At 35.6% G+C, this 24818-nt stretch overlaps 1 protein-coding gene across 1 annotated transcript in view; it reads left to right on the top strand.

Moving 5' to 3' along the window:
- The window catches only part of LOC107727849 (fibulin-2-like), an 82238-nt gene that overhangs the window by 32881 nt on the left and 24539 nt on the right, over nt 1–24818 (top strand). Inside the window, 11 exon segments of the mRNA XM_016537867.1 lie at nt 4853–5059; nt 7171–7281; nt 9949–10050; nt 11953–12093; nt 14701–14835; nt 20309–20446; nt 20623–20766; nt 21745–21873; nt 22388–22513; nt 23353–23469; nt 23820–23948. Of these exon segments, the coding sequence (XP_016393353.1) occupies nt 4853–5059; nt 7171–7281; nt 9949–10050; nt 11953–12093; nt 14701–14835; nt 20309–20446; nt 20623–20766; nt 21745–21873; nt 22388–22513; nt 23353–23469; nt 23820–23948 (1479 nt within the window).

Genomic DNA, 24818 nt, shown 5'->3' on the forward strand with positions numbered 1-24818 from the left:
GCAGTGCTGGAAAAATTCTGTGGAAATTTCCCTCGTTTTAATTAAGTGCATTAAACCTGTTTGTGGCTTACAGCTGAATAAAGTTTTCCAATGCTGTCCTGGCTTTTATTCTATCACCCTGAGAGCCATAGTGCCATATCAGTGTAATGGCAGACGCTCATTGCTCAACTAGCACTCCCGCAGTTATCAGCAAAGCCCCAGTCAATAGACCCAGGTCACTATTCCTTTGAATGAGACATAAAACCCAGACTTCACCTCTTGCTTTGTCTCAAGTGGCACATTCCTTTGGCCCAGTGCCTTGCTTCCCCTAAAGAGCCTACCTGATATCCTGAGGCAAGGTGAGATTAGCTGTGGCCGAGTCAGTACACTAGGGCTGACTTATTTCCTTTTCGTGGTGCACACACAGATGATGGAACGCTAAAATAGGTCCAATTAAATTGCCTCCATAGAGGGACCCGCAGAGATGCCTTTTCTTTCTCTTTTTAAGGAGACTATTGCTAACTAACTAAGCCCTCTCGGTTGCATCAAAGGTTTAGGCGATACAAAAACGGTTGAGAGGTAATTATTTCCATCAGGCCCCCTGCCACCTCACACCCGTAACGTGATTAATTATAGCGGAAATGTTTAATCTCTTTCTCCCTTCATTGCATTTACATTCAGTTAATGACGGTGAGAAATATTTACTTTACACCAGCATGCTGTGTAAGGTGAAGCCGAGCCTGTTTATTATGTTTAGCCAGTCGTTAATTGCCAAGTCAGTCGAACGCCTTGCCAAATTGCTGCGCGATGTTGAAAAGCCTGTTCATTTACTCCGTCCGTTGTTGTGTAGAATGTGGATTTGGGATTGATGGGAGGTGATTGGCAGATGGAGGACACAGAGGGTGTGGCAGGAACAGCTGGCGGCGGTGAAATAACAGATGTTTACTGGCGTATTGCTTTAATATGTATTATGTTTATGTACAAGTAGTCCTTCACTGCCATGTCATTCTGGTTGACATCTGGTTTATCCTTCATCAGAGACACTAGTGGAATCTTTGAAATTATTGAAATAAGTTCAGTTGAGAAACAGTATCGACTAATCAGCATAGCAGAAAGTCTCATCTCGATACATATATCATTGATAAAAATAATGCATGATGTGATGCTTTTTTAATGTTTAAATCTACTGAACACAAAATCTATTCTAAGATTACTTACTAAGAATAGTATTACAAACAGTTTACACAGAAATGAATTATTCGTAATGTTTTTGTTTCATGAATAAGACCCAATGGCTTTGGGACAATGAACAAAGTTTTACATTTTTGTATTTTATGGGACATTAAGTAAAAATATAGGTGTTATGATCCTTGGATTGTATTAGAGGAAAAAAGTGCTTGATTTATAAAATATATTATAAGTGATGTAAATAAAAAATGAAGACGTTTGGTTGTAAAATATTACTGATATTTAAAGAAACTTTCCTGCAAATCACTTTCCCAAAAGTCTCCTCCCCCCAAAACACGAAATAATATCACAGAGAGGACCCCTGTAGACTCTAATGACTGTCATGCCATTTCAGATGGCATAAATGATAACTATTCAGGGCTTTTTGAAGGGAAAACAATCATAGCAGCTGTTGATGTAGTGTCTTTCCCGCCAGAAGTGCTCAAAAATAACTGCTTCAAAGGGCCCTTCAAATCAAACGCTTTCTGTGAGTCAAAGCCCGTAAGTCTCTTAAAATAACAGTCAATTTATGCTTTTTATGATATGAGAAGGTTAGTTCAGGTTCACATCAAATGGTAGCACTCCAATAAAAAATGTAAAAATAATTTTTTATTTAAATGTTAGGTTAAGAAATAATGATTGAGGTGTGTACAAGTATATATGCTGTCATGTTAGTTCATTAAATCAAACCTAAACTATCATCAAATACACATGAAGCCATGTAAAATTAGCATTGCATTTCCAATTTTTTTTAAATCACACTTTTTAAAATGTTTTTCATTAAATCCTCATTTTGAAAGCAAATAGTAGAGATCTTCTTATTTATGTGTGTTGGCTAATATACATATTTAATTCATTTACTTCCATTTTGTCAGACAAAGTTTAAAGGATTAGTTATAATTTGCTGAAAATGTTCTCATCCTCAGGCCATCCAAGAAGCAGATGAGTTTGTTTCTTCATCAAAACAGATTTGGAGAAAGTTAGCATCACATCACTTGCTCACCAGTGAATCCTCTGCAGTGAATGGGTGCCATCAGAATGAGAGTTCAAGAAGCTGATAAAAACATCACAATAATCCACATGTAATCCAAAAACAGCTTTTCACTTCACAACACTGCATGAAAAGAGCTGTATACGGACCAGTAAACTCCTGTACACACCGCAGTTTTTCGGACAAATCTGGGAGTATTACTGACCAGACACGGAAATACCATGGGTCCGTATACTGCCAGATATGTACCAATTCAGATGTATGTTACTGAGGTATTCTTCCGTGCAACAGCCATTTGTTGCCATGGCAAGTAATCCCCTAAATGAAGGGGGCGTTCACACCTTTGTGCCAGTGTGCCCTCCCCTTTTGGTCATTCAGTCGCCGTGATTTTGCCAAGTAAGACATGTTCCTGGATCAACATCTTTTGTTGATCCTGCATCAACATTACTGTCCAAAAATACAGACTTAACCCAACATTCATGTTAAACTGGATTGGTTGATTTGAAACTAAACCCAGCCCTAAACCAGACAGCTATTGGGCCACTGAGCACACAGACTTTCCTCAAAAGTCATTTCATTGGTAAACTTGTTATTTATCCCACCCAAAACCCTTACAAAAGTGACTTTTTGGTTACAATAGGCTTGTTCGACTTCGGCTGCCGCCTGACAAAAGCAATGCATTCTGGTTAGAACATTTGTCCGACTTTGATAGGCGCTGCAGCTGCCTTACGATCACATGTGCCATCAAAGTACCGCGAGAGCAAAACGAGACCAGCTGCCTAGGTCAGGCGCTGCAGTTGCTCAAAATCGGCTGTGAGAGCCTTGATGATGACACACTTTATTCTCATTGGTTAGATTCTGTGATGACAAGCACGACGTGTGTTGCGTGTTTATTCTAACAATTAAATTCCAATAATGCTCACAAATCTGTTTTTATAACAGTAAAAGCTTTTTTAGTGTAGTCGCACTGTTATCTTGAGTTATTTTTATCAAAAACACTGATAAAAGCATATATACCCACACTTTATAGGTATTTAGTAGCCTATGTTTATGCTGAACTTTATTCTTGAATAGATGGCGCTGTATTAAGCAGTATATAAAAAGTGTTACATCATGTCAATTTCTAAACTTACTGTTGTCTCTCTGGCTTTTTTTTTTTTTGCCACAACTGTGATTGAGTGTTTCAGCTGGGCCTTTCCGGAGTGAAACTATGAAAACTTCTTCCTCATAGCCTCATCATAATTCCTGCAGAATACCTAAAAGACATCAAATGTGTTTAGTAAAGGAAAATATTTAATTGGATAGGTGAAACAATACAAAAATGGATAATAAAACATTGCAACAACCGTCTGACCTTATGTTACCATTTATAATCTCTGAAGATGAGTTGACCCAGTCTTGTGTGTAGGATACCGAAACATTATCTGAGAAAAATTACAGTATAAATATAATTTTGACAGTAAATATATTAGTTTTACACAATATAAATAATTAATCTTACCTGGTTTGTGCATGCTGTTGAAGTGGATTCTTCCTAGAACTGTGCAAGCTTACAAATATTTCAGTCTGTAGCTGTTGGTGTCCTCAAGAAGTGTGACTTGAGATCAGGTCAAACACAAAAGTCTTAGCCGGGGGTGGGATGTGTGTGTGTGTTTGTGGGAGGGGATCATTAATGAAGAGTTAGATATATTAGAGACCAGTGCTATTTGACACACTTTTTACATAAAATATTTATCAGGGGAGATATATTTTGAAAGTATTGTTTGTCTATATGTAGTTTATAATTATAATTATTTATACTCTTTGCTAGTTTTGACTAAACATAACTATTGAACGGTTCCACTGTTGCCCAGGAAAAGATACACATCATAACTCATAACACACACTGACTCTTTGGGGGGGCATTAATCACTATTGGTAGAGATACTGCTAGAGAAACCACTTCTCCTGATACACCAGTAAAGGACCAGGTCATAATTTCTGTGAAATAATTTGGGAAGAATGAAACTGGGGAGAGAGAATGCCTTCAAATCATAAAACATACATAGATATGTTCTCTAATGGCTTTGTCAAAAATAATACGGCTAGCTACATTTGAGTTCAATAATATTAAGACTAATTTGAAGCTGTTTTGGGAAACTTCCCTGGCTCACCCCTCATTCCACCTGAGAACACAGTAAGCACCTTAACTGCTGGCCATTAACATATGAAAGGTCTGACAGCCAGCAGTCCTCACAACCAGCAGTGTTTCAGCTGTATATGTCCATGAAACTTCATGGATTCCTGTATATGTCAGTGTACACCGGAGTACATGGGTATTTCTGGAAATTTACTGTTCTGTGTAACTTGGCTCAAGTAATTTCCACATACATCCAGCAAACCTGAAATTACATGGCAGTTTACCATGGCCAGATATGGCCAGATTTGACTCTTTTCATGCAGTGCAAGATGTTAATTGTTGGACTGAATTTGTGTTGATTGCTTGTGGATTACTGTGATGTTTTTATCAGCTGCTTGAACTCTCACTCTGACGGCACCCATTCACTGCAGAGGATTCACTGGTAAGCAAGTAATGTAAATAATGTAAACAGAATCACATGCAAGAGATATACAGCCATATCAGCCTTTAAACCTACTATCTCTCCTCTTCCTCAGTATCAGACAGTCAGTTTCCGAAGCAGGCGTTGTCAGTTGGGGATGTGGATCCTGCAGCTAATTCACTGGATGATTTGGAGGATGATGACAGGTGCCAGAGATTCACACCGCTCTGCCATCACACCTGCATCAACACTCGTGACTCCTACCTGTGCGCCTGCCACCCTGGATACACACTCCTGCAGGACGGCCGCACCTGTGAGCCAGGTAAGATCAGCTCCTCTTTGAGTTCTGATGACTCAGTATACAACAAAAACCCATGTTCGTGTTTCTTACTGTATATAGATACAGTTTTGTATGTGGTAACCATTTTTTAAAGTAAGCAGGTGTAGTTCAGTGAAATATCCTATTTGGATATGCCTAAAAGTTGTTGAGAACCTGCAGGGTTTATGTTATTCATAGATTTTCACAGCAGAGATCTGCTTCTGTATACAACATAGCATATGCAAGCCTCATCTTTATGCACTCAAAACACACACTATCAGCCCTGCATTAAACAGGGGAATTAATCTTAATACCTGCTCAACATCCTGTCTGCACTGTGTGTGTGTGTGTGTGTGTGTGTGTGTGTGCGTGTGTTACTTAGATCTGATCCGGATTCAAAATGACCTCAGATAACTTTGTGTGCTGTGAGTGCTTTTAGATGCGTGCCTGTACATACAGCAGTCGAGTGAAGATTTTTATGATGAGTCAGTGAATTAGACATCCTGATATATTATTTTTCAAACCTTTGAACTCTAAGGAACCACATGAATAATATTCATTCATTATATACTATAGCATACATGATTTTACATAAAGCTGAAATGAAGTAAAATTGCCATCAAACATCCAAATATGAAAATTTTTACTCACACCTCATGGTATCAGTGTTACAATAGTATTGCATACTAGTACTTATTAATGTTTAGAATTAGCTTTTATTTTTATATTTTCATTTTAATTTGAAATTTTAGCAATTGTGATATGTGCTTTTGTCTTTTGTTAGTTTTTTAATATTTCTATTTAGATTTTATCTTTAATTTCAATTTTAGTTTTAGCCATTTTAGTACTTTAATTTAAAATGATAGTTTTGTTCTTTTTATTATATTTTAGTTAGTTGCCAAGTCAGCATTTCTAACTTTTTGAAAGAGTTTTTTTTTTTTTTTTTTTTTTTTAAGTTTTACATTTGTGACCAGGGATCACAAAACCAGTCATAAGTGTCAAATTTATGGAAAAAAAAATCTAAATATTGAGAAAATCTCCATTAAAGTTGTCCAAATTAAGTCCTTAGCTATGCATATTACTAATAAAAAATTAAGTTTTTATATATTTACGGTAGGAAATTTACAAAATATCTTCATGGAACATGATCTTTACTTAATATCCTAATGATTTTTGGCATAAAAGAAAAATCGATAATTTTGACCCATACAATGTATTGTTGGCTATTGCTACAAATATACCTGTGCAACTTATGACTGGTTTTGTGGTTATGGGTCACATTTTTCATCTAATATTTAAATTTTATTTCAGCTTAATTTCAATTAACAAAAATGAGTTTTAATATTTTTAGTTTTTGCAAATAGTAACAACAATGCATGTTATTTTAAATATTAAATATTTTAAATATTGTTATTTTAAATATTAAATATAAAATATTTATTTTAAAACACAAAACATGAATTTTTGAAGAATATCCTGCACAGTCTTTTCAATATTATAAAATTAAGGAGAACTGGAGCTGTCTTGCTGAAAAAGCATCATAAAAGTATCCTAAAATATCTTTATATTCCAAGCCCATAAGTAAATAATGACAAGAGTTAATTTTTGGGTGAACTATCCCTAGATAGTAGTGATAGGCTGATGTGCAGTCTACCTTTGTTTTGCCTGATTCACTGCTGTTTGTAATTATTTGTCTCGTTTCCCTGGTTATACGGCCAAACCCTAACAATGCCAAGGCGTGATGGGATTGTCATCATGTGTCAATATTGTTTTAGTGTCTCTGGTGACATGGAAGTGTTGATAGAGATAGTGTTGTGCTGCTCCAGTGTGAAACTTGACTCATGATCTCATGTCAGGAATTAACTAATGATACACCACAAGTAACTTCTCTCCAACAACCTTCAGCTGACTTTAGGAATGGTAGGAATTCTGATGACAAGATATATGTTGGCAAATGTCACAAATCAAAGCACTTTCCATAATTTCTCATCTGGTCATGATTAAATGTTGGAGAGAAACTCTCCATCATATGCAGTTTCTCTACCAAAAATACCATCTGACAGGATGCAGAATGAAAAAGAATGACTCACTGTTTTCTCTCGCTTTTTTCACAGAGAACAAGGAGGAAGACAACAAAGTTAGTGAGGAAGACAGGCTGATAACTGTACCTCCAGCAAGACAAGAAACTACTACTCAAACCCTGGTCTTACGTAACCCATGTGCTGGTGTGTGGTATACAATTTAGCAGTGCATTATTCACTCTCTTCAGGAAATAAAAAAGACTTTTAGGCCCTGTTTACGCCTGGTATTTGGCTGATCACTAGTGGACGATGCTAAATACAGCTGTGAATGGGGTGTAAAACACACACACACACACATACTGTGTGTGTATATATATATATATATATATATATATATATATGCTAATCAAGGTTGCATTTAACACAATTTATTTTAAGCAATCATTCAGTACATATTAAATGTCATTTTCATAGTTATTTGTTACCTTATAAAGTATTGATGTAACATATATAACAATATGTATAAAAATACTGATTTTCTTTCTTAGCTTCATTAATGATGAAAAAAAAATTATGCAAATGTTTTGTGGTTGGCAGAACTCAGAATCCTCTATTTGAAATGAAGTGGTTTTTGATCAGCAGCCAGTCTGTTAGTCACGTCTTGGCATAATGGGTTGTTTTGATGTGCGCATAACATTATTCTTTCAATTGTCATGAGACTGACACAATATTTCAATGATCTGTGAAATTCTGGCACCATGACAGAGAACTAAATTCCAGATCATGAACTGTAGCCTCACAGGTACTGTATGGTTGATCTGATGTTCTGCACTACATAAGTTATCTTAATTGAAACATGCTTAACAGAGGAGAAAAAAAAATCTTCACTGACTCCTTTCCTCCTCATTCAGCAGGCCATCCAGAAGATATAGCGCTTTACAAGATAAGTCCATACGCCACAAGGTTTAATGTATATCTGGTTTGGGATTGATGGTAGACATTTAAGAACTTAAGCATTTACTGGAAGTCTGTGTCTTGTCTGGGCCACTGTCGTGTTTCTGGAGTATCAGTCAGTGCGATGATCTGGATGTATCTGGGTGACTCATTAAGTCATACTGATTACAGTTTAATTTTTAACTAAATCTGTTAGTGCCATAACGAAGTCACACACTCAGCCTGATATCTGGGCTCTTGCTTCTATAATTAAAACTAAAACCATAAAAAGTTTCACTGCTTGAAAAAAAAAAAGTAAACTGAAATAAAAAAAGTATATATATACACAAAGTATTTCAGCTAGTTGCCGAAGCATCATTGCTCATTTTCTTTTAGTTTAACTTGATATACTAAAATAACTAAAACTGAAATAAAAGTATTAGGGACTATATAGAAATACTGAAGAAAAAATAAGACAAATGAGAGAAACACAACAAAATGACTAATACATAAAGAATATACAGTATATGTGTATATATACAGTGGGTACGGAAAGTATTCAGACCCCCTTAAATTTTTCACTCTTTGTTATATTGCAGCCATTTGCTAAAATCATTTAAGTAAATTTTTTTTCCTCATTAATGTACACACAGCACCCCATATTGACAGAAAAACACAGAATTGTTGACATCTTTGCAGATTTATTAAAAAAGAAAAACTGAAAAATGCTCAGTATTTAGTAGAAGCACCCATTTGATCTAATACAGCCATGAGTCTTTTTAGGAAAGATGCAACAAGTTTTTCACACATGGATTTGGGGATCCTCTGCCATTCCTCCTTGCAAATCCTCTCCAGTTCTGTCAGGTTGGACGGTAAACGTTGGTGGACAGCCATTTTTAGGTCTCTCCAGAGATGCTCAATTGGGTTTAAGTCAGGGCTCTGGCCGGGCCATTCAAGAACAGTCACAGAGTTGTTGTGAAGCCACTCCTTCGTTATTTTAGCTGTGTGCTTAGGGTCATTGTCTTGTTGGAAGGTAAACCTTAGTTCCAGTCTGAGGTCCTGAGCACTCTGGAGAAGGTTTTCGCCCAGGATATCCCTGTACTTGGCCGCATTCATCTTTCCCTCGATTGCAACCAGTCGTCCTGTCCCTGCAGCTGAAAAACACCCCCACAGCATGATGCTGCCACCACCATGCTTCACTGTTGGGACTGTATTGGACAGGTGCCTGGTTTTCTCCACACATACCGCTTAGAATTAAGGCCAAAAAGTTCTATCTTGGTCTCATCAGACCAGAGAATCTTATTTCTCACCATCTTGGAGTCCTTCAGGTGTTTTTTTAGCAAACTCCATGCGGGCTTTCATGTGTCTTGAACTGAGGAGAGGCTTCCGTCGGGCCACTCTGCCATAAAGCCCCGACTGGTGGAGGGCTGCAGTGATGGTTGACTTTCTACAACTTTCTCCCATCTCCCGACTGCATCTCTGGAGCTCAGCCACAGTGATCTTTGGGTTCTTCTTTACCTCTCTCACCCGTACCCACTGTATATATATATATATATATATATTAAAATACAATTATAAACTATAATCATATATCAATTTTATTTGATAAATTATTGTATTATTTTATGTTTTTTTTTTCATGACAATTGACCACTCTCTCACACATCCTGGAAAAGTCAGAAAAATTAACAAAATCACATTGCCACCCATTTCTTTTCAGATTTGAGGTATCAATCATGTCTGTAGCACAAATTATGCAACTTTTAATAAATAGGCTTAGGGGGTTGTTGAAAAAAAAAACTTATAATTGTATTATTTATTTTATTAATATTTATGTTTGAACTATAATAATAGTGATCCTTGGCGTAGTACGTATAATGTAATGTATAAAAAAGAAGTGTGAAAGATGCGTTAACTGAATTTTGCTACGGTCTGCAGGTAATGAGCCTTGCTCTCAGCAGTGTTCTGTGGTTAGAGGATTGGCCCAATGTTCCTGTTTCCCAGGATTCTCTCTGATGGCTGACGGACACACGTGTGAAGGTAAAGTACTCTAAATTGGTCCAAAACTACATATACATAACCTTTTCTCAACGCAGCTGTCAGAAAACACTGATAAAACTGTCATACCACACTAACCAGTCCCTTATTGGACTGAATCATGTATATCATTCAGTTATACCCAAAGGATTATGACAAGAGATTTTTCATGGCCTGAACATCACAGTCTTACCTGAGGATCTGCTTCCTTCAGCTTCACTGATCCACGACCAATTACTCTCCTTCAGCCCTGACTACAATAATAAACAGTGACCTCAGTGACCTGATCTTTCTGTCTGATCTGACACTTTTACCACATGTTTATTTACAGTACTGAGAGTGTTGCAGATGATATATTTCAAGGTCTTTCCTTTCCATATACTAAACTTGTCATGGAGGGTGCTAATAAAATTGATATGCGCAGCTGTTACTACACCGGATCAGAAACACAATATTTTGTTGGTGGAGAATTATTTATTTAATTTACAGTATATAGTATACAGTATGTGTATATATATATATATATATATATATATAGTAAAAACTGTTAATGTAACATGTAATTAATTAATTAAATATAATAAAATACATAATTAAATGCAATTTAGAAACATTCAAAAATAAGTCTTAATCAAAAACATTTTTATTCTCTTTTCAAGTTTATCAAAGAAATGTTTCTTGTTTTAATGATGTTTAGATATTTTTATTTTCTAGATTTTTTATTTTTTTTTTTACAATTTTTTTACTGTAAAATGAGAAATATAGTGTTTATGATAAACGCTAAATAAATTTTGATTTATTGCTTTTTATGGATTAATTACATTTTCAATTACTTTTCTATGACCTCCCCTCCATGACTTTTATATTGTGCCATTTTAAATTCCAGTGAGGATATCAAAACGTGACATGGGTTAATACCGTTAAATGGGCTGTCAGTTGTGACCAATATTAGCTGTATATCATGTAGTCTGGCATAAAATACTGTTTTTACTGCCTTTACCCAAGATCTCACTGGGATCATATTCTACAATCTGACAAGCAGCAGTCGTAAAGGACAGAAAAAAAATTGCACAGTGTACCAGCTTTTAACTTCTACAGCAAATGTAGAATGAACAACTACCCATTTTAGCTAATATTGAATTACTGTGACGTTCGACAACAATTAATACTGTTTATTGGACTGAAAAGTGAACTGCCTAAAGGCACAACATGAATGTCACATTTTACTTTATGTTCACCTTGATTCAGGAGACATAAACTGTAAATTAGGGCAATTTTTGTGAAAACGTGAGAACAGTTTAAGGGATGATATAATCGAAATGGCTTCAGCTGAGAGGGCAGTTTTCACTGCTGAATTATCTCTGTATTTCAAGAGTTTATTTCTCTCTCTCTTTCCGTGTCTCTCCGTCAAAGCGTTCCCATATGCTGAATGCGGGTGGGCAGAGACCTTGATTTCATTTTGGCATTAACAAAGGTATCAAAGACTTAAGTCACACTCTACAGGAAACTGGATGGATTTTTTTTAATGAAATGTTTTAGTGTTAACTTTCATTCAATTTATGAGCAACATTTACACTTCCAAATGCACGCTCAAAATATGAGACTGTATATCCTCCCCAGAGTTTCTCTAGCATCTGTTTCTTTTCATAAGCCATATTCACGTGGTAAACATTAAGCGTTATAGAATCATAAAGCCAGACGTGCATGCGATTTCGCCACAAAGAAAACCAACTTCAAACAACAATAAAATGGTTGATTAATTGAGAGCAAACCTCACTATTAGAAACAAAACCTGATCTGATCTCACACCTCATAAAATGCTAGTACAACTTTATGGTGGTGGAGGTGGCGTGTATGTGTTATGTGTGTGTTCTTTCTTCAACTAAACTGTTATGTGTATCATAGATGTGAATGAATGCACGAGCGGCAGACACAATTGCTCTCGGGACGAGGTGTGTGTGAACCGGGAGGGCTCCTACCAGTGTGTGATGCTGAATGAGATGTGCGATGAGGGCTTTATTCACAACCAGAATAGAGATTGTGTGGGTAAGAGGTTTCAGCTGGCACCGTGAGACTGTTTCAGCTCACTTTTGGACATGTTTGTCCAGCGCTTGCCCAGATAAACACTCACTAACACTCGAGGAGGAAATACAAAAGCTCATCGGCATGCTCTTACAACTAGCTCACATACATATGGTTGCATTATGGGTATTATGTTTGCTCCGATTTCTCACCAGAAGCTGTGGGGCCCCGCCGAATTTGTGTTGCCTTCCTCCAGACATAACCAAAACATAGCAGGCATTAGTGATTAGCATACACAAATGTCTCAATCTATTACAAAACAGTTTGATTCTTGAGGTGGTTAATGGGCATCTTGGATCGGCCCATAAACCAAATAGGAAGCAGCTAGACAGAGAAGTGTGAAATTAGTTTTTACATTTTTTAATGGTGTTGTTAGGTTCAAAATTATTGATAATAATACTAATGGAGCATGCATGTTAAACATATGCTCTTAAAGGAACAGTGCTCCAAAAATGAAAGTGCTGTCACTATTTAATCATTGTTTATTGATAAATCCCACCCTCCTTTTTTATGTTATTTATTATTTATTTATATATTACTATTAGTGTTATAACTGAATATATAATCTATTGTTTAATGCTTAAATGCATTTTAATTAATTATTTTATGTTTTATATATAATATAATTTTATTTATATATTACTTCTCAGTGCTCCCATAATGAAAATATGCAAATGTTATTTTAGTATTATTTATATCCTATTATAATATTTATTAACATTAGCTTTATCAGCTACATTAGTATTTATTATAATTAGCTCTATTTTTTTAATTTTCAGTTTTCGTTTCAAATTGTTTATGCTTTAGTAATTTACTTTTACAAACTTTTGTTTTTCCTTTTAGGTTTTTTAATTACTTCTATTTAGCTTTTATTTTTTTTATTTTTTTCAGTTTTAGTACTTTGACTTAATCTTATTTATTTCAGTTAATTACCAAGGCGACATTTCTAATTTTCTAATATTTTTATTTTACATTTACATGCTTTTATCCAAAGCGAACAAAAGCAATTTGTCAAAGAAGCCATAATATTTGTAATATACAATATATTATTTCAGCTTTATTTAAATGATTTTTATTTTTATTTCTGGCAATGCAGCTGCCATTTACTGTAAATTGAACTGTGACTCATTAAAAATGCCCAGAATGAGAGGAAATAAATGCAAAATTAAAAAGTGGACTTTAAGTAGTCCCAATTGGCCTCGGAAACCTGTTTGAAAAATGAGTTTGTCTTTGAGTTTGGGATATTCAGCTTTTTTTGTGAATCATCTCTCCTTTTTTCACCTTCTCCTTATTTCTCTCAAAACACCAACAGACTTTTACATATTCACACATGTTTAACAAGTTTAATAACAATATTCACACCATGTATTATGAACTTTCAAGTTGTTTTAGACTACAACACAATTTGCAATATGAAATATTTTGAAATGACTTCAGCCTGAACCACTTGTAATATTTGCATACTTTGCGATTGGTTTTTGTCTTCCTATACATATATATGAAATTGTTGCTGCCTTTATACTACACAGTGACTATTATTGTGTGGTTCACAATGTGTGGTCACTGTCATTACAACAACACTGTACCTTACTGTATCTAAAACACTAGTTTTTGTTTCATCCTGGAAATGCAAGTCCATCAACAGACTTTTACATATTCACACATGTTTAACAAGTTTAATAACAATATTCAAGGCCATGTATTATGAACTTTCAGGTTGTTTTAGACTACAACGCAATTTGCAATATGAAATATTTTGAAATGACTTCAGCCTGAACCACTTATAATATTTGCATACTTTGCGATTGGTTTTTGTCTTCCTATACATATATATGAAATTGTTGCTGCCTTTATACTACACAGTGACTATTATTGTGTGGTTCACAATGTGTGGTCACTGTCATTACAACAACACTGTACATTACTGTATCTAAAACACTAGTTTTTGTTTCATCCTGGAAATGCAAGTCCAAAAAACTTTCAAACATTCAAATTCAGTGTTCTCTGGATGGTGTTACCAGCTGTTGTGTGGAACAGATAAGGTAGCATGTGCTCTTTTTTTCTCTCATGTCTTAATATGGCCAGGAGAAAGCACAAACATTTCCAGCCAGTCCCCTGAAATTATTTACTCTGGCAATAACATGACAGATTGAATCCTTTTCTTGGCCCACAAATCAGCCATTGTCTAAGCTTCAAGTAATTATTTTCTCCTCTCTCTGGGCCGCGCTCACTTTCCAATCTTGTTTAGACTTTTTTCAACTTAGTCCAGAGTTATTGCCTTTAATAAATCTGGCCAACCGAAGATCTTGCCAGTTCGCCACAGCACCAGAATTAAAGAATGTGAAGCAAAATGCCTTATGCGTGCCACGGCTAATGGAAACACACAACGGGCTCTGCCGGTTTCTGTTTTTTTTACACTGCTGTCTCACCTGCTTGCTTCTCCATCAGCTTCAGCTTCTTCATTCCAGGTTTTTGTGGATGTACTGTAACTCTCCATTTGTGTCCCTGGCTCTGTGTTAGGATGTTACACTTTGGAGCTCAGGAAAATAACGCTGTGCTTTTTCTTTGCAGATGTGAACGAGTGTGTGACGAACACGCACACCTGCCAGGCCGACGAGCGCTGCGTGAACACAGTAGGAGGGTTTGTGTGTGAGAGGCAGATCTTATGTTCGAGCGGTTACCAGCTGAGGAATGGAGTATGTGAAGGTGGGTACAGTATCAACAAATGCTCACATATACACACACATAACACACATGCAATTTTGTTTTCCTAATTTACCTAATTCACCTTTTCCTAATTTCCATTAATGACTCTCTTAGTACTTTTAAGGAATAGATATTTGCAAAAAAAATAAAAAACCTTTTTAGTAACTGCAGCAGTCTGTTATATTTTGAAATGACTTCAGCCTGAACCACTTATAATATTTGCATACTTTGCGATTGGTTTTTGTCTTCCTATACATATATATGAAATTGTTGCTGCCTTTATACTACACAGTGACTATTATTGTGTGGTTCACAATGTGTGGTCACTGTCATTACAACAACACTGTACATTACTGTATCTAAAACACTAGTTTTTGTTTCATCCTGGAAATGCAAGTCCAAAAAACTTTCAAACATTCAAATTCAGTGTTCTCTGGATGGTGTTACCAGCTGTTGTGTGGAACAGATAAGGTAGCATGTGCTCTTTTTTTCTCTCATGTCTTAATATGGCCAGGAGGCATATTAACAACGGGCTCTGCCGGTTTCTGTTTTTTTTTACACTGCTGTCTCACCTGCTTGCTTCTCCATCAGCTTCAGCTTCTTCATTCCAGGTTTTTGTGGATGTACTGTAACTCTCCATTTGTGTCCCTGGCTCTGTGTTAGGATGTTACACTTTGGAGCTCAGGAAAATAACGCTGTGCTTTTTCTTTGCAGATGTGAACGAGTGTGTGACGAACACGCACACCTGCCAGGCCGACGAGCGCTGCGTGAACACAGTAGGAGGGTTTGTGTGTGAGAGGCAGATCTTATGTTCGAGCGGTTACCAGCTGAGGAATGGAGTATGTGAAGGTGGGTACAATATCAACAAATGTTCACATGTACACACACACATGCAACATAATTTTGTTTTCCTAATTTACCTAAGTTTTTCTCATTTTAATTAATGACACTTTTAGTATTTTAAGGAATAGATAAGGGAAAAAAGGTTAAAAACGTTTTACCTTTTTAGTAACTGCAGCAGTCTGTTATACCAAATGATGAACAGATAGAATAAATCAGAAATAAATTTACAATTATTTGTGCAAAATAATAACATGGTTTAGAGAAAGCATAAATGTAATTCAACAATTTGCATTCAGTTAAAAAAATTAAACTGTATATGTTGTCAAAAATGCTAAAAGTTTTTAATCTAATGTGTATCTTACCTACAGTACACTGCCATTCAAAGGTTTGGGGTTGGTAAAATTTTTTAATGTGTTTGAAAAAAGTCTCTTATGCTCACCAAGACTGCATTTATTTGATCAGTAATATTGTGAAACATTATTACAAATAAATGTTTTCTGTTTTAATATATTTAAAAAAAAATAATAACATGGTTTAGAGAAAGCATAAATGTAATTCAACAATTTGCATTCAGTTAAAAAAATTAAACTGTATATGTTGTCAAAAATGCTAAAAGTTTTAATCTAATGTGTATCTTACCTACAGTACACTGCCATTCAAAGGTTTGGGGTTGGTAAAATTTTTTAATGTGTTTGAAAAAAGTCTCTTATGCTCACCAAGACTGCATTTATTTGATCAGTAATATTGTGAAACATTATTACAAATAAATGTTTTCTGTTTTAATATATTTAAAAAAAAAAAAAAGTAGTTTATTCCTGCAATGGCAAGCTGTATTTGCCATCACTTCAGTCTTCAGTGTCACATGATCCTTCAGAGATCATTTTAATATGCTTATTTCGTACTTAAAAAAACTTTTAGAATTCTTTGATGAAAAGAAAGTTCCAAAGAACATTCAAACATTTTTTTTGTAACAATGTAAAAATCTTTACATTCACTTATGATCAATTGAATGCATCCTTGCTGGATAAAGGTAACTTTCTTCAAAAAATAAATAAATTTACCTTAAACTTTTGAACAGTAGTGTAAATTTTGTCATGTGATTTAAGTTGACAGAAGTCATTGTTACTGAATAAGAACCAGATTGCGTTTTCCAACCCTGTTTAGCAATATATGTTCAAGCAATATTGTGACTTTGGCGTTGTCACCAATGACAAACAGAGAAGTGGTCAGGAAAGCTGTTTGAAAACAGACGTTATTTGTATGTTCAGTGGTGCAAAAATGACCCACTTAAGCTTTAATTTCACTAAAAGTCCACAGAGCATTGTTTTATTAATTAAAATATGCTGAGAGTTACATCTACGTGAACTTTGCTTTTACATGAGATCAAATCAGCAGAAACATGGCAGCGGCCCAACTCTCCCCCAGCTATCGGAGCTATCCGGTGATGCATATGGACAAAATCAATAACAAACGGTCTTCCGTCTTTGTCAGGGTCCTCTAGCCCACACTACTTCAGAGATCTCGGACCAGTGTCTTCATCATCTAAACACACCACCGTCACCGCTGTAGAGAAGAACCAGAAACCATGCGTCAATCTGGGCAGTAAAATGCGAATTTTGCATTCGAACTTCGCAGTTCGAAAGAGGCCACAGCTGACTGTCTCAAGGCTCTCGCTCATGAACATCTAAAGCATCCCGCACTCTGTTTTTACACAAAGCAGATGCCTAGACACATCTAACCATTGCCTTTGAACAGGGAAAACTTTGCAAGAGTCTCTGATTCTTGTCAGGACTTGGCCTGGTGCATGCTTATAAGTGTGGAGGGATTATAATCAAAATTGGAAAGGATTTGGAAAGACCACCCTAAACTTGAGATTAAGGGCTCACTAATAGCCATAAGTGGATTTCATGTTGCTTAGGTAAGGGTGCTAAGAAATCATATTTTACCTGAGTTCTGAATATTGAATATAATGCAAGGAAAAATGGTGTTCCTGACAATATCAAGGAACATATTTTTGTAGACTTGTCCTTGGGCTGTATGCTAAAGCAACATACAACATGAGCAGTGCAGTCTGATAAACAAACAATGAGCTGGTTCAGTGCAGTCTGATTCCTGAACAAATTACTCATTTGAATCACTTGTTTTTAGTGAATCAGAAACATAGAACACGACCATTTTCTGATTTCTGAACGAATCATTCTTATGTGCTGGCTCTTTTTAGTGAATCAAAAATATACAGTGTGACCAGTACAGTCGATTCATGAACAAAAGGCTCAGTATAAGCCAGTTTTTTTTTATTGTAAATCAAAAACATACAGCATGGTCAGTGCATGAACAAATTACTCATTATGAGCTGATTCTTTTTTGTAAATCAAAAAATCTCCATAAACATGGTAATCTGACTCCCGAACGAATCACTCTTATGAGCTTGTTCTTTTTAGTGAATCAAAAACATACAGCTTGACTAGTACAGTCTGATTCACAAACAAATGAATCATTATAAGCCATTTCTTTTTATTGAATCAGAAACATACAGCATGACCAGTGCAGTTTGATTTATGAACAAATGACTCATTATGAGCTGACTCAGTTTTTTTGTGAATCAAAACATCAGCACGACCATGTTCTGATTCCCGAACGAATTACTCTTATGTGCTGGCTCTTTTTAGTGAATCAAAAATATACAGTGTGACCAGTACAGTCGATTCAAGAACAAAAGACTCAGTATAAGCCAGTTTTTTAAAGTAAATCAAAAACATACAGCATGATCATTGCACAAATGACTCATTATGAGCCGATTCTTTTTTGTGAATCAAAAAATCTCCATAACCATGGTAATCTGACTCCCGAACGAATCACTCTTATGAGTTTGTTCTTTTTAGTGAATCAAAAACATACAGCTTGACTAGTTCAGTCCGATTCACAAACAAATGAATCATTATAAGCCAGTTCTTTTTATTGAATCAAAAACATACAGCATGACTAGTGCAGTTTGGTTCTGATTCCCGAACGAATTACTCTTATGTGCTGGCTCTTTTTAGTGAATCAAAAATATACAGTGTGACCAGTACAGTCGATTCAAGAACAAAAGACTCAGTATAAGCCAGTTTTTTTAAAGTAAATCAAAAACATACAGCATGATCATTGCACAAATGACTCATTATGAGCCTATTCTTTTTTGTGAATCAAAAAATCTCCATAACCATGGTAATCTGACTCCCGAACGAATCACTCTTATGAGCTTGTTCTTTTTAGTGAATCAAAAACATACAGCTTGACTAGTTCAGTCCGATTCACAAACAAATGAATCATTATAAGCCAGTTCTTTTTATTGAATCAAAAACATACAGCATGACTAGTGCAGTTTGATTTATGAACAAATTACTCATTATGAGCTGACTCTGTTTTTTTGTGAATCAAAACATAAGGACGACCATGCTCTGATTCCCGAACATATTACTATTATGTGCTGACTCTTTTTAGTGAATCAAAAACATACAGTGTGACCAGTGCAGCCGATTCATGAACAAATTACTCATTATGAGCTGATTCTTTTTTGTGAATTAAAAATCTCCATGAACATGGTAATCTGATTCCCGAACAAATCACTCTTATGAGCTGGTTCTTTTTAGTGAATCAAAAACATACAGCGTGACTAGTGCAGTCCGATTCACAAACAAATGAATCATTATAAGCCGGTTCTTTTTAGTGAATCAAACACACACTGCATGACCAGTGCAATGGGATTCATGAACAAATGAGTCTTATAAACTGATTCTTTTTTATGACTCAAATGATGAATGCATCAGTCAATGGTAATTCCCAAATGACTGACTGTTATGATTCTTATGGTTATTTTAATGACTATGAGTTCAAAAAGACAAGATACCAGTTTGAATCCTTCTTTGTACTTTCTATCATTTGACTCATTTACTGAACTGCAGGTTATTATTGCTTTCAGTCATGTCAAGTCAAGTCACCTTTATTTATATAGCGCTTTTAACAATACAGATTGTGTCAAAGCAACTGTACAGCATTAATTAGGAAAATATTGTGTCAATAATGCCAAATGATAATAGTAAACACTCCATTTTCAGTTAAAGGCAGTTCATCATTGAATTCAGTTCAGAATTCAATTCATGTCTATATCAAAATGAAGAAAGTTTTATGTCAGTACTATTAACCAGTTGTGAAATACAAAATCATTTAGTTTTTACTTTTAATAGCATGCAATTGTGGATGACTGAGGAGAAACTAGGGTTTGATCCTGTGAGATCGTCTGCCTTGAAGTGTGAGCATGCTTTCCCGGCCTGTTATTGAGCCACAGTGCCACCTACTGTGAAGTTCTAACTTGTAATTGAGTACTGTTGTGATCTCTGTCCAAACCCATCTCCTCCATCAGATGTCTCAGATGAGCTCCGTCTATTCATTATGCTGCCATGCTTGCCAAATTTGGTGAGATTTACAGAATTTCCTGAAGGTTTTAAGAGAGGAAATTTGTTTGGACCTTATAACAGCATCGGTCTCAAAAGCTAAACAAATCTATCAGAGCAGGAACCCGACTGGGTGGCGTCTTGCTGTCCCGGTCCACTGGCTTGTTTTGACATCTGGTGCACTCTTTCTGTTCTAGACATCGATGAGTGTGTTATGCGAACCCATAACTGTGGGATGGGCTTCCAGTGCCAGAATACTGATGGCTCATTCACGTGTAACCTGAAGCAACGCTGCCTAACAGGCTTCACTCAGGACTCACACGGCAACTGCATTGGTAAGAAAGTGAAAAGCCAGCTTCAGAGTCACTCAGTGCCCCCTAGTGGACAGATACATGAAGAATACCAAATCAGCAAAGACACTTTTATGAACATTCTTACAAGAAAGTTGCATTTTTGTTGAATTTTCCTTCAATTTTTTACGACTTTCATGCTGTCTCTCTCTTTATTTTAGATATCGATGAATGCAGCAGTGTGAGTGAACCATGTACGACCGGCTTTAACTGCATAAATACTGTGGGCTCTTACACCTGCCAGCGCAAGATTATCATGTGCAGTCGGGGTTACCATTCCAGCCCTGATGGAGCAAGATGTATTGGTGAGGATGCACATAAATATACACAACTATACCTTAACCCTACAACTTCCTAAACTTAACCCTTTCAGACACATTTTTAGTTTTAAATGAACCATTATTATATAAAGTTTAGGGTCAGTAAGATTTTTAAAGAAACAAATACAGTTATTTAGCAAGAATTCATTAAAGACTTTTTAATCTTACAAGTTTTATTTAATTTTTTTCTAATAAATCCTGTTATTTTGAACATTCTATTCATTAAAGAATCCTGAATCCATGTATCACAGTTTCCACAAAAATATAAGCAGCACAACTGTTTTCAACATTGATAATAAGACATGTTTATTGAGCACTAAATTAGCATATTAGAATGATTTCTGAAGGATCATGTGACACTGAAGACTGAAGTAATGATGCTGAAAATTCAGCTTTGCCATCACAGAAATGACATTTTAAAATGTATTAAAGAGACTAATTTGATTTTTAAATTGTAATACTATTTCACATTATTGCTGTTTTTACTGTATCTTTGAATAAAATAAATGGTGAGCATTAGAGACTTCTGTCAAAAATATTACTGACCCCAAACGTTTGAATAGTAGTGTACAGTATTATATAAAATATTATTTCTAGATATATATCTGTTATACATGTTATGTATAGAACTTTATATTTTATTATTTTACTGTATTTGAATGGTTCCCACAAACTTTTTACCTAACATTTCTTCTGAAATTTGGCTTGACAAAAGACTACTTGTTTAAACAACATACCTAGGAAATACTGTGGCAATACCATGGTAAATGATGATTATACCATGCTCAAAAAATACCAAGCTACTATGACACATGCCCAAAAAAAAGCTGTTTGAACCATGTACAAACAATTATGAATTATGAAAAACCACACTAGTAGCATGGTACGTTTTGTTACCATTTCTGTTAGCATATGCTAACAGTGTCTGAAAGAACTATTAAGACTGTTGAATATGTACTACAGATGTAGATGAATGTCAGATGGGCACCCACCGCTGTGGAGAGGGCCAAATCTGTCACAACCTGCCCGGCAGCTACCGCTGTGACTGCCAAACCGGCTACCAGTACGACGCCATTCGCCAGCTCTGTGTGGGTGTGTATCGACACACACAACAAATACACAGCCAAACCACACATCTTTAGTCAGAATAGCAAGTTCACACAAAACGTCACTTCAAAAATGACCTTACAAAATACTATGCAATACAGGAAGAGGTTTTTCAACATTAGCATTAGCATCTGTGATACTGGAAAACTGACTTCTGACCTCAAACAGGTTCAAGTTTCAGACATTTTTTGAAGTATCTTAAACCACAGCAGCAAAATAAAGCACTTGAAGGGTTTAAAAAAAGTTTGGATACCGTGACTGAATTACCCAAAGGATGTCGTCTTCTCTGTGGTTAGCCAGACTAACAGCATGCATATAGATGAAGCTGACAGCAGCTCATGCCCAATAGAGCGTGCAGATTATCCTAATCTCTTATCTCTTCTGCTCCTATAGCAGAGTGAAAGAAGACAGCAAGGCAGGGGGAAAGAGAAAGAGATGCTCCCCAGACTACAGTATGTTTGTAAGCTAATGCAGTTCTCTGCATCTTTTCTGCTGGCAGATGTAAATGAGTGTTGGCGGTACCCAGGTCGTCTGTGCGCCCAGACCTGTGATAACACGGCGGGCTCCTACCAGTGCTCCTGTACCACTGGCTTCTCCCTGGCCTTTGATGGCAAGAACTGTGAAGGTACATCAATTTGCATTAGCAGAATTGAACACGGATCAGTTCTGCCTGCGAAGAATGTGTTGTGATCTGACAGTATGAATGTTCTTTCTTTCCAATTAAAGTGAGACACGAATAGAATGCAAAACAAAAATAGACGAGTGAGCTGTCAGCTGAAGAGTTTTCTAGGGGACTGAAGCGCACTTTTTTTTTTACTAGTTCCATCATGGCCAGATCCATTCATTTATTCAGAGTTTGTTTCAAGGACTTGGTGGCTGACATAGCCTGAGGAACTTTTCATGAGGTGACTTTCAGTTTGGTTTCAGAGGGACAACAGTATGTGCCATTTTGCAGAATTAGTAGTTTAATATGATAATTTAATTCATTTTTTTCTCATGAACATGACAGTTTGAGTGAAAAATGAAAACCAAATTGAATATGAAAACCTGATGGTCATGTTCTCCAGCATGATCTGAGAATGATCCAGAAAGTATCTTGTGCTTCAGTGGAGGAAGAACATCTGACCATTAGTTTGCACACGTAGTGTGTCAAAGTAATTTGATTAGTGACCTAGAAATAGTGCAGAGTTATAAATATTTCCTTTTTTATTATTTTTATTAATTAAATCTATTATTAATATTTAATTTAATTTTTCTGTACATCTGCCTCACTCCTTTTCCCAGATTTTAATTCGATTTTGAATCACAAATTTTCAGTGTGGTTTCAGACTTTTAGACCCCACTGTATATTTGCACTGATATGACACACCACCAATGTGCACAACACTGTAATGATTTATGCAAATATGTACATACAAACAATTTTTAATCCAAAAACTTGATGTTTACTGTGTTCTCTCATAGATGTTAATGAATGTGACAACAATCCCTGCAGTCAGGAGTGTGCAAACATTTATGGCTCTTACCAGTGTTATTGCCGAATGGGCTACTACCTGAAAGAAGACGGGCACACATGTGAAGGTGAAGTGTTATCAATGTCCTCAAGACGGGAAATAGATTAAAATTAGTTTCCATCATTCCATTCGTAGCCATTAAGGATTAAAACACAAGGACACATTTACATTATACAGTACGTTGATTAAAGAAATTATGGGGATCATCTGATGGGTATATGAGATCGATAATGCCTTGAGTATTTTAATAAGGATGGATTTTTTTTCAGCACAGTGTTGCAGTTAGTGCATTGTTGCCACATTTTCTTAAACACATATCTTTCTGGTTAATGGACAAATCCATCTCACAGTGGTTTGTTCTTTATAAATGGCTAGTTTCTTAGTGATAAAGATGAAATGCTCTTATTTGTTCTCTAGATATCGACGAGTGCTCACAGAGCATTGGAAACCTCTGTGCATTCCAGTGTGTGAATGTCCCAGGTAGCTACAAATGTGCCTGTCCTCCACATGGTTACTCTATGTCACCTAATGGACGCACCTGTCAAGGTAACACAAAAGTGATATATTACTTTTCAAATTACATATAAATATTTCCTTCATCTTCTGTATAAATAAAAGCACATAGCATGAGACTAAATGTTTAGGATTTAGTTCTGGATAGTCCTCCCCAAAATGAAAATTCTGTCATCATTTACTTACCCTCATATTGCTACAAACATTAATGCATTTCTTTGTTCTGCTGAATACAAAAGAAGATACTCTGAAGTATGCTGATAACCTAACAGTTTTGGTTCCATTGACTTCCATTGTATTTTTTTATGTTATGATGTTGTTATTTTGTGTTTTATGTTGTTATATGACGTCTTATTATGTTATTTTATTGTTTGAATTTTGGTTTTATGTTATTATTATTGTCGTTTTACATTCTTAGCAGTGTAAGTATGTAAACAGGTATTTTATGGCAGTGTTGCAGGCAGTAGGAAAAATACAATTCAAAATGTTAATAATAAAATATAATTAACCATATAATCATGCGTAGTTATGGTACTCTAATTGCTGGGGACAAAGGAGTATAGTTGAGGTGAGGATATATACGCTAGCAATAAGACAAGACCAGACTGAAGAACTGAAGAAATAAAGTGCTAAAATTGAGGAAATGAGGAGCTAAACAATTTCAATAATCAACTACTGATGAACACATATTTTTTTATTTGAATTATCACATGGAATTATTTTACCATGTATTGCATTGGAAGGTGTTTGTCTTTCAAACACACAGAATTCATAAACTCACAAACTTTTGTCTTGTAATTTGGAATGAGTAACAGATTACAATTTGTAAGTAATCTACCCAGATCTGAATATAATATAATATAATATAATATAATATAATATAATATCATATCATATCATATC

Source organism: Sinocyclocheilus rhinocerous, unplaced genomic scaffold (genome assembly GCF_001515625.1).
Source record: "Sinocyclocheilus rhinocerous isolate Xijiao unplaced genomic scaffold, SAMN03320098_v1.1 scaffold576, whole genome shotgun sequence".
NCBI lineage: Eukaryota > Metazoa > Chordata > Actinopteri > Cypriniformes > Cyprinidae > Sinocyclocheilus > Sinocyclocheilus rhinocerous.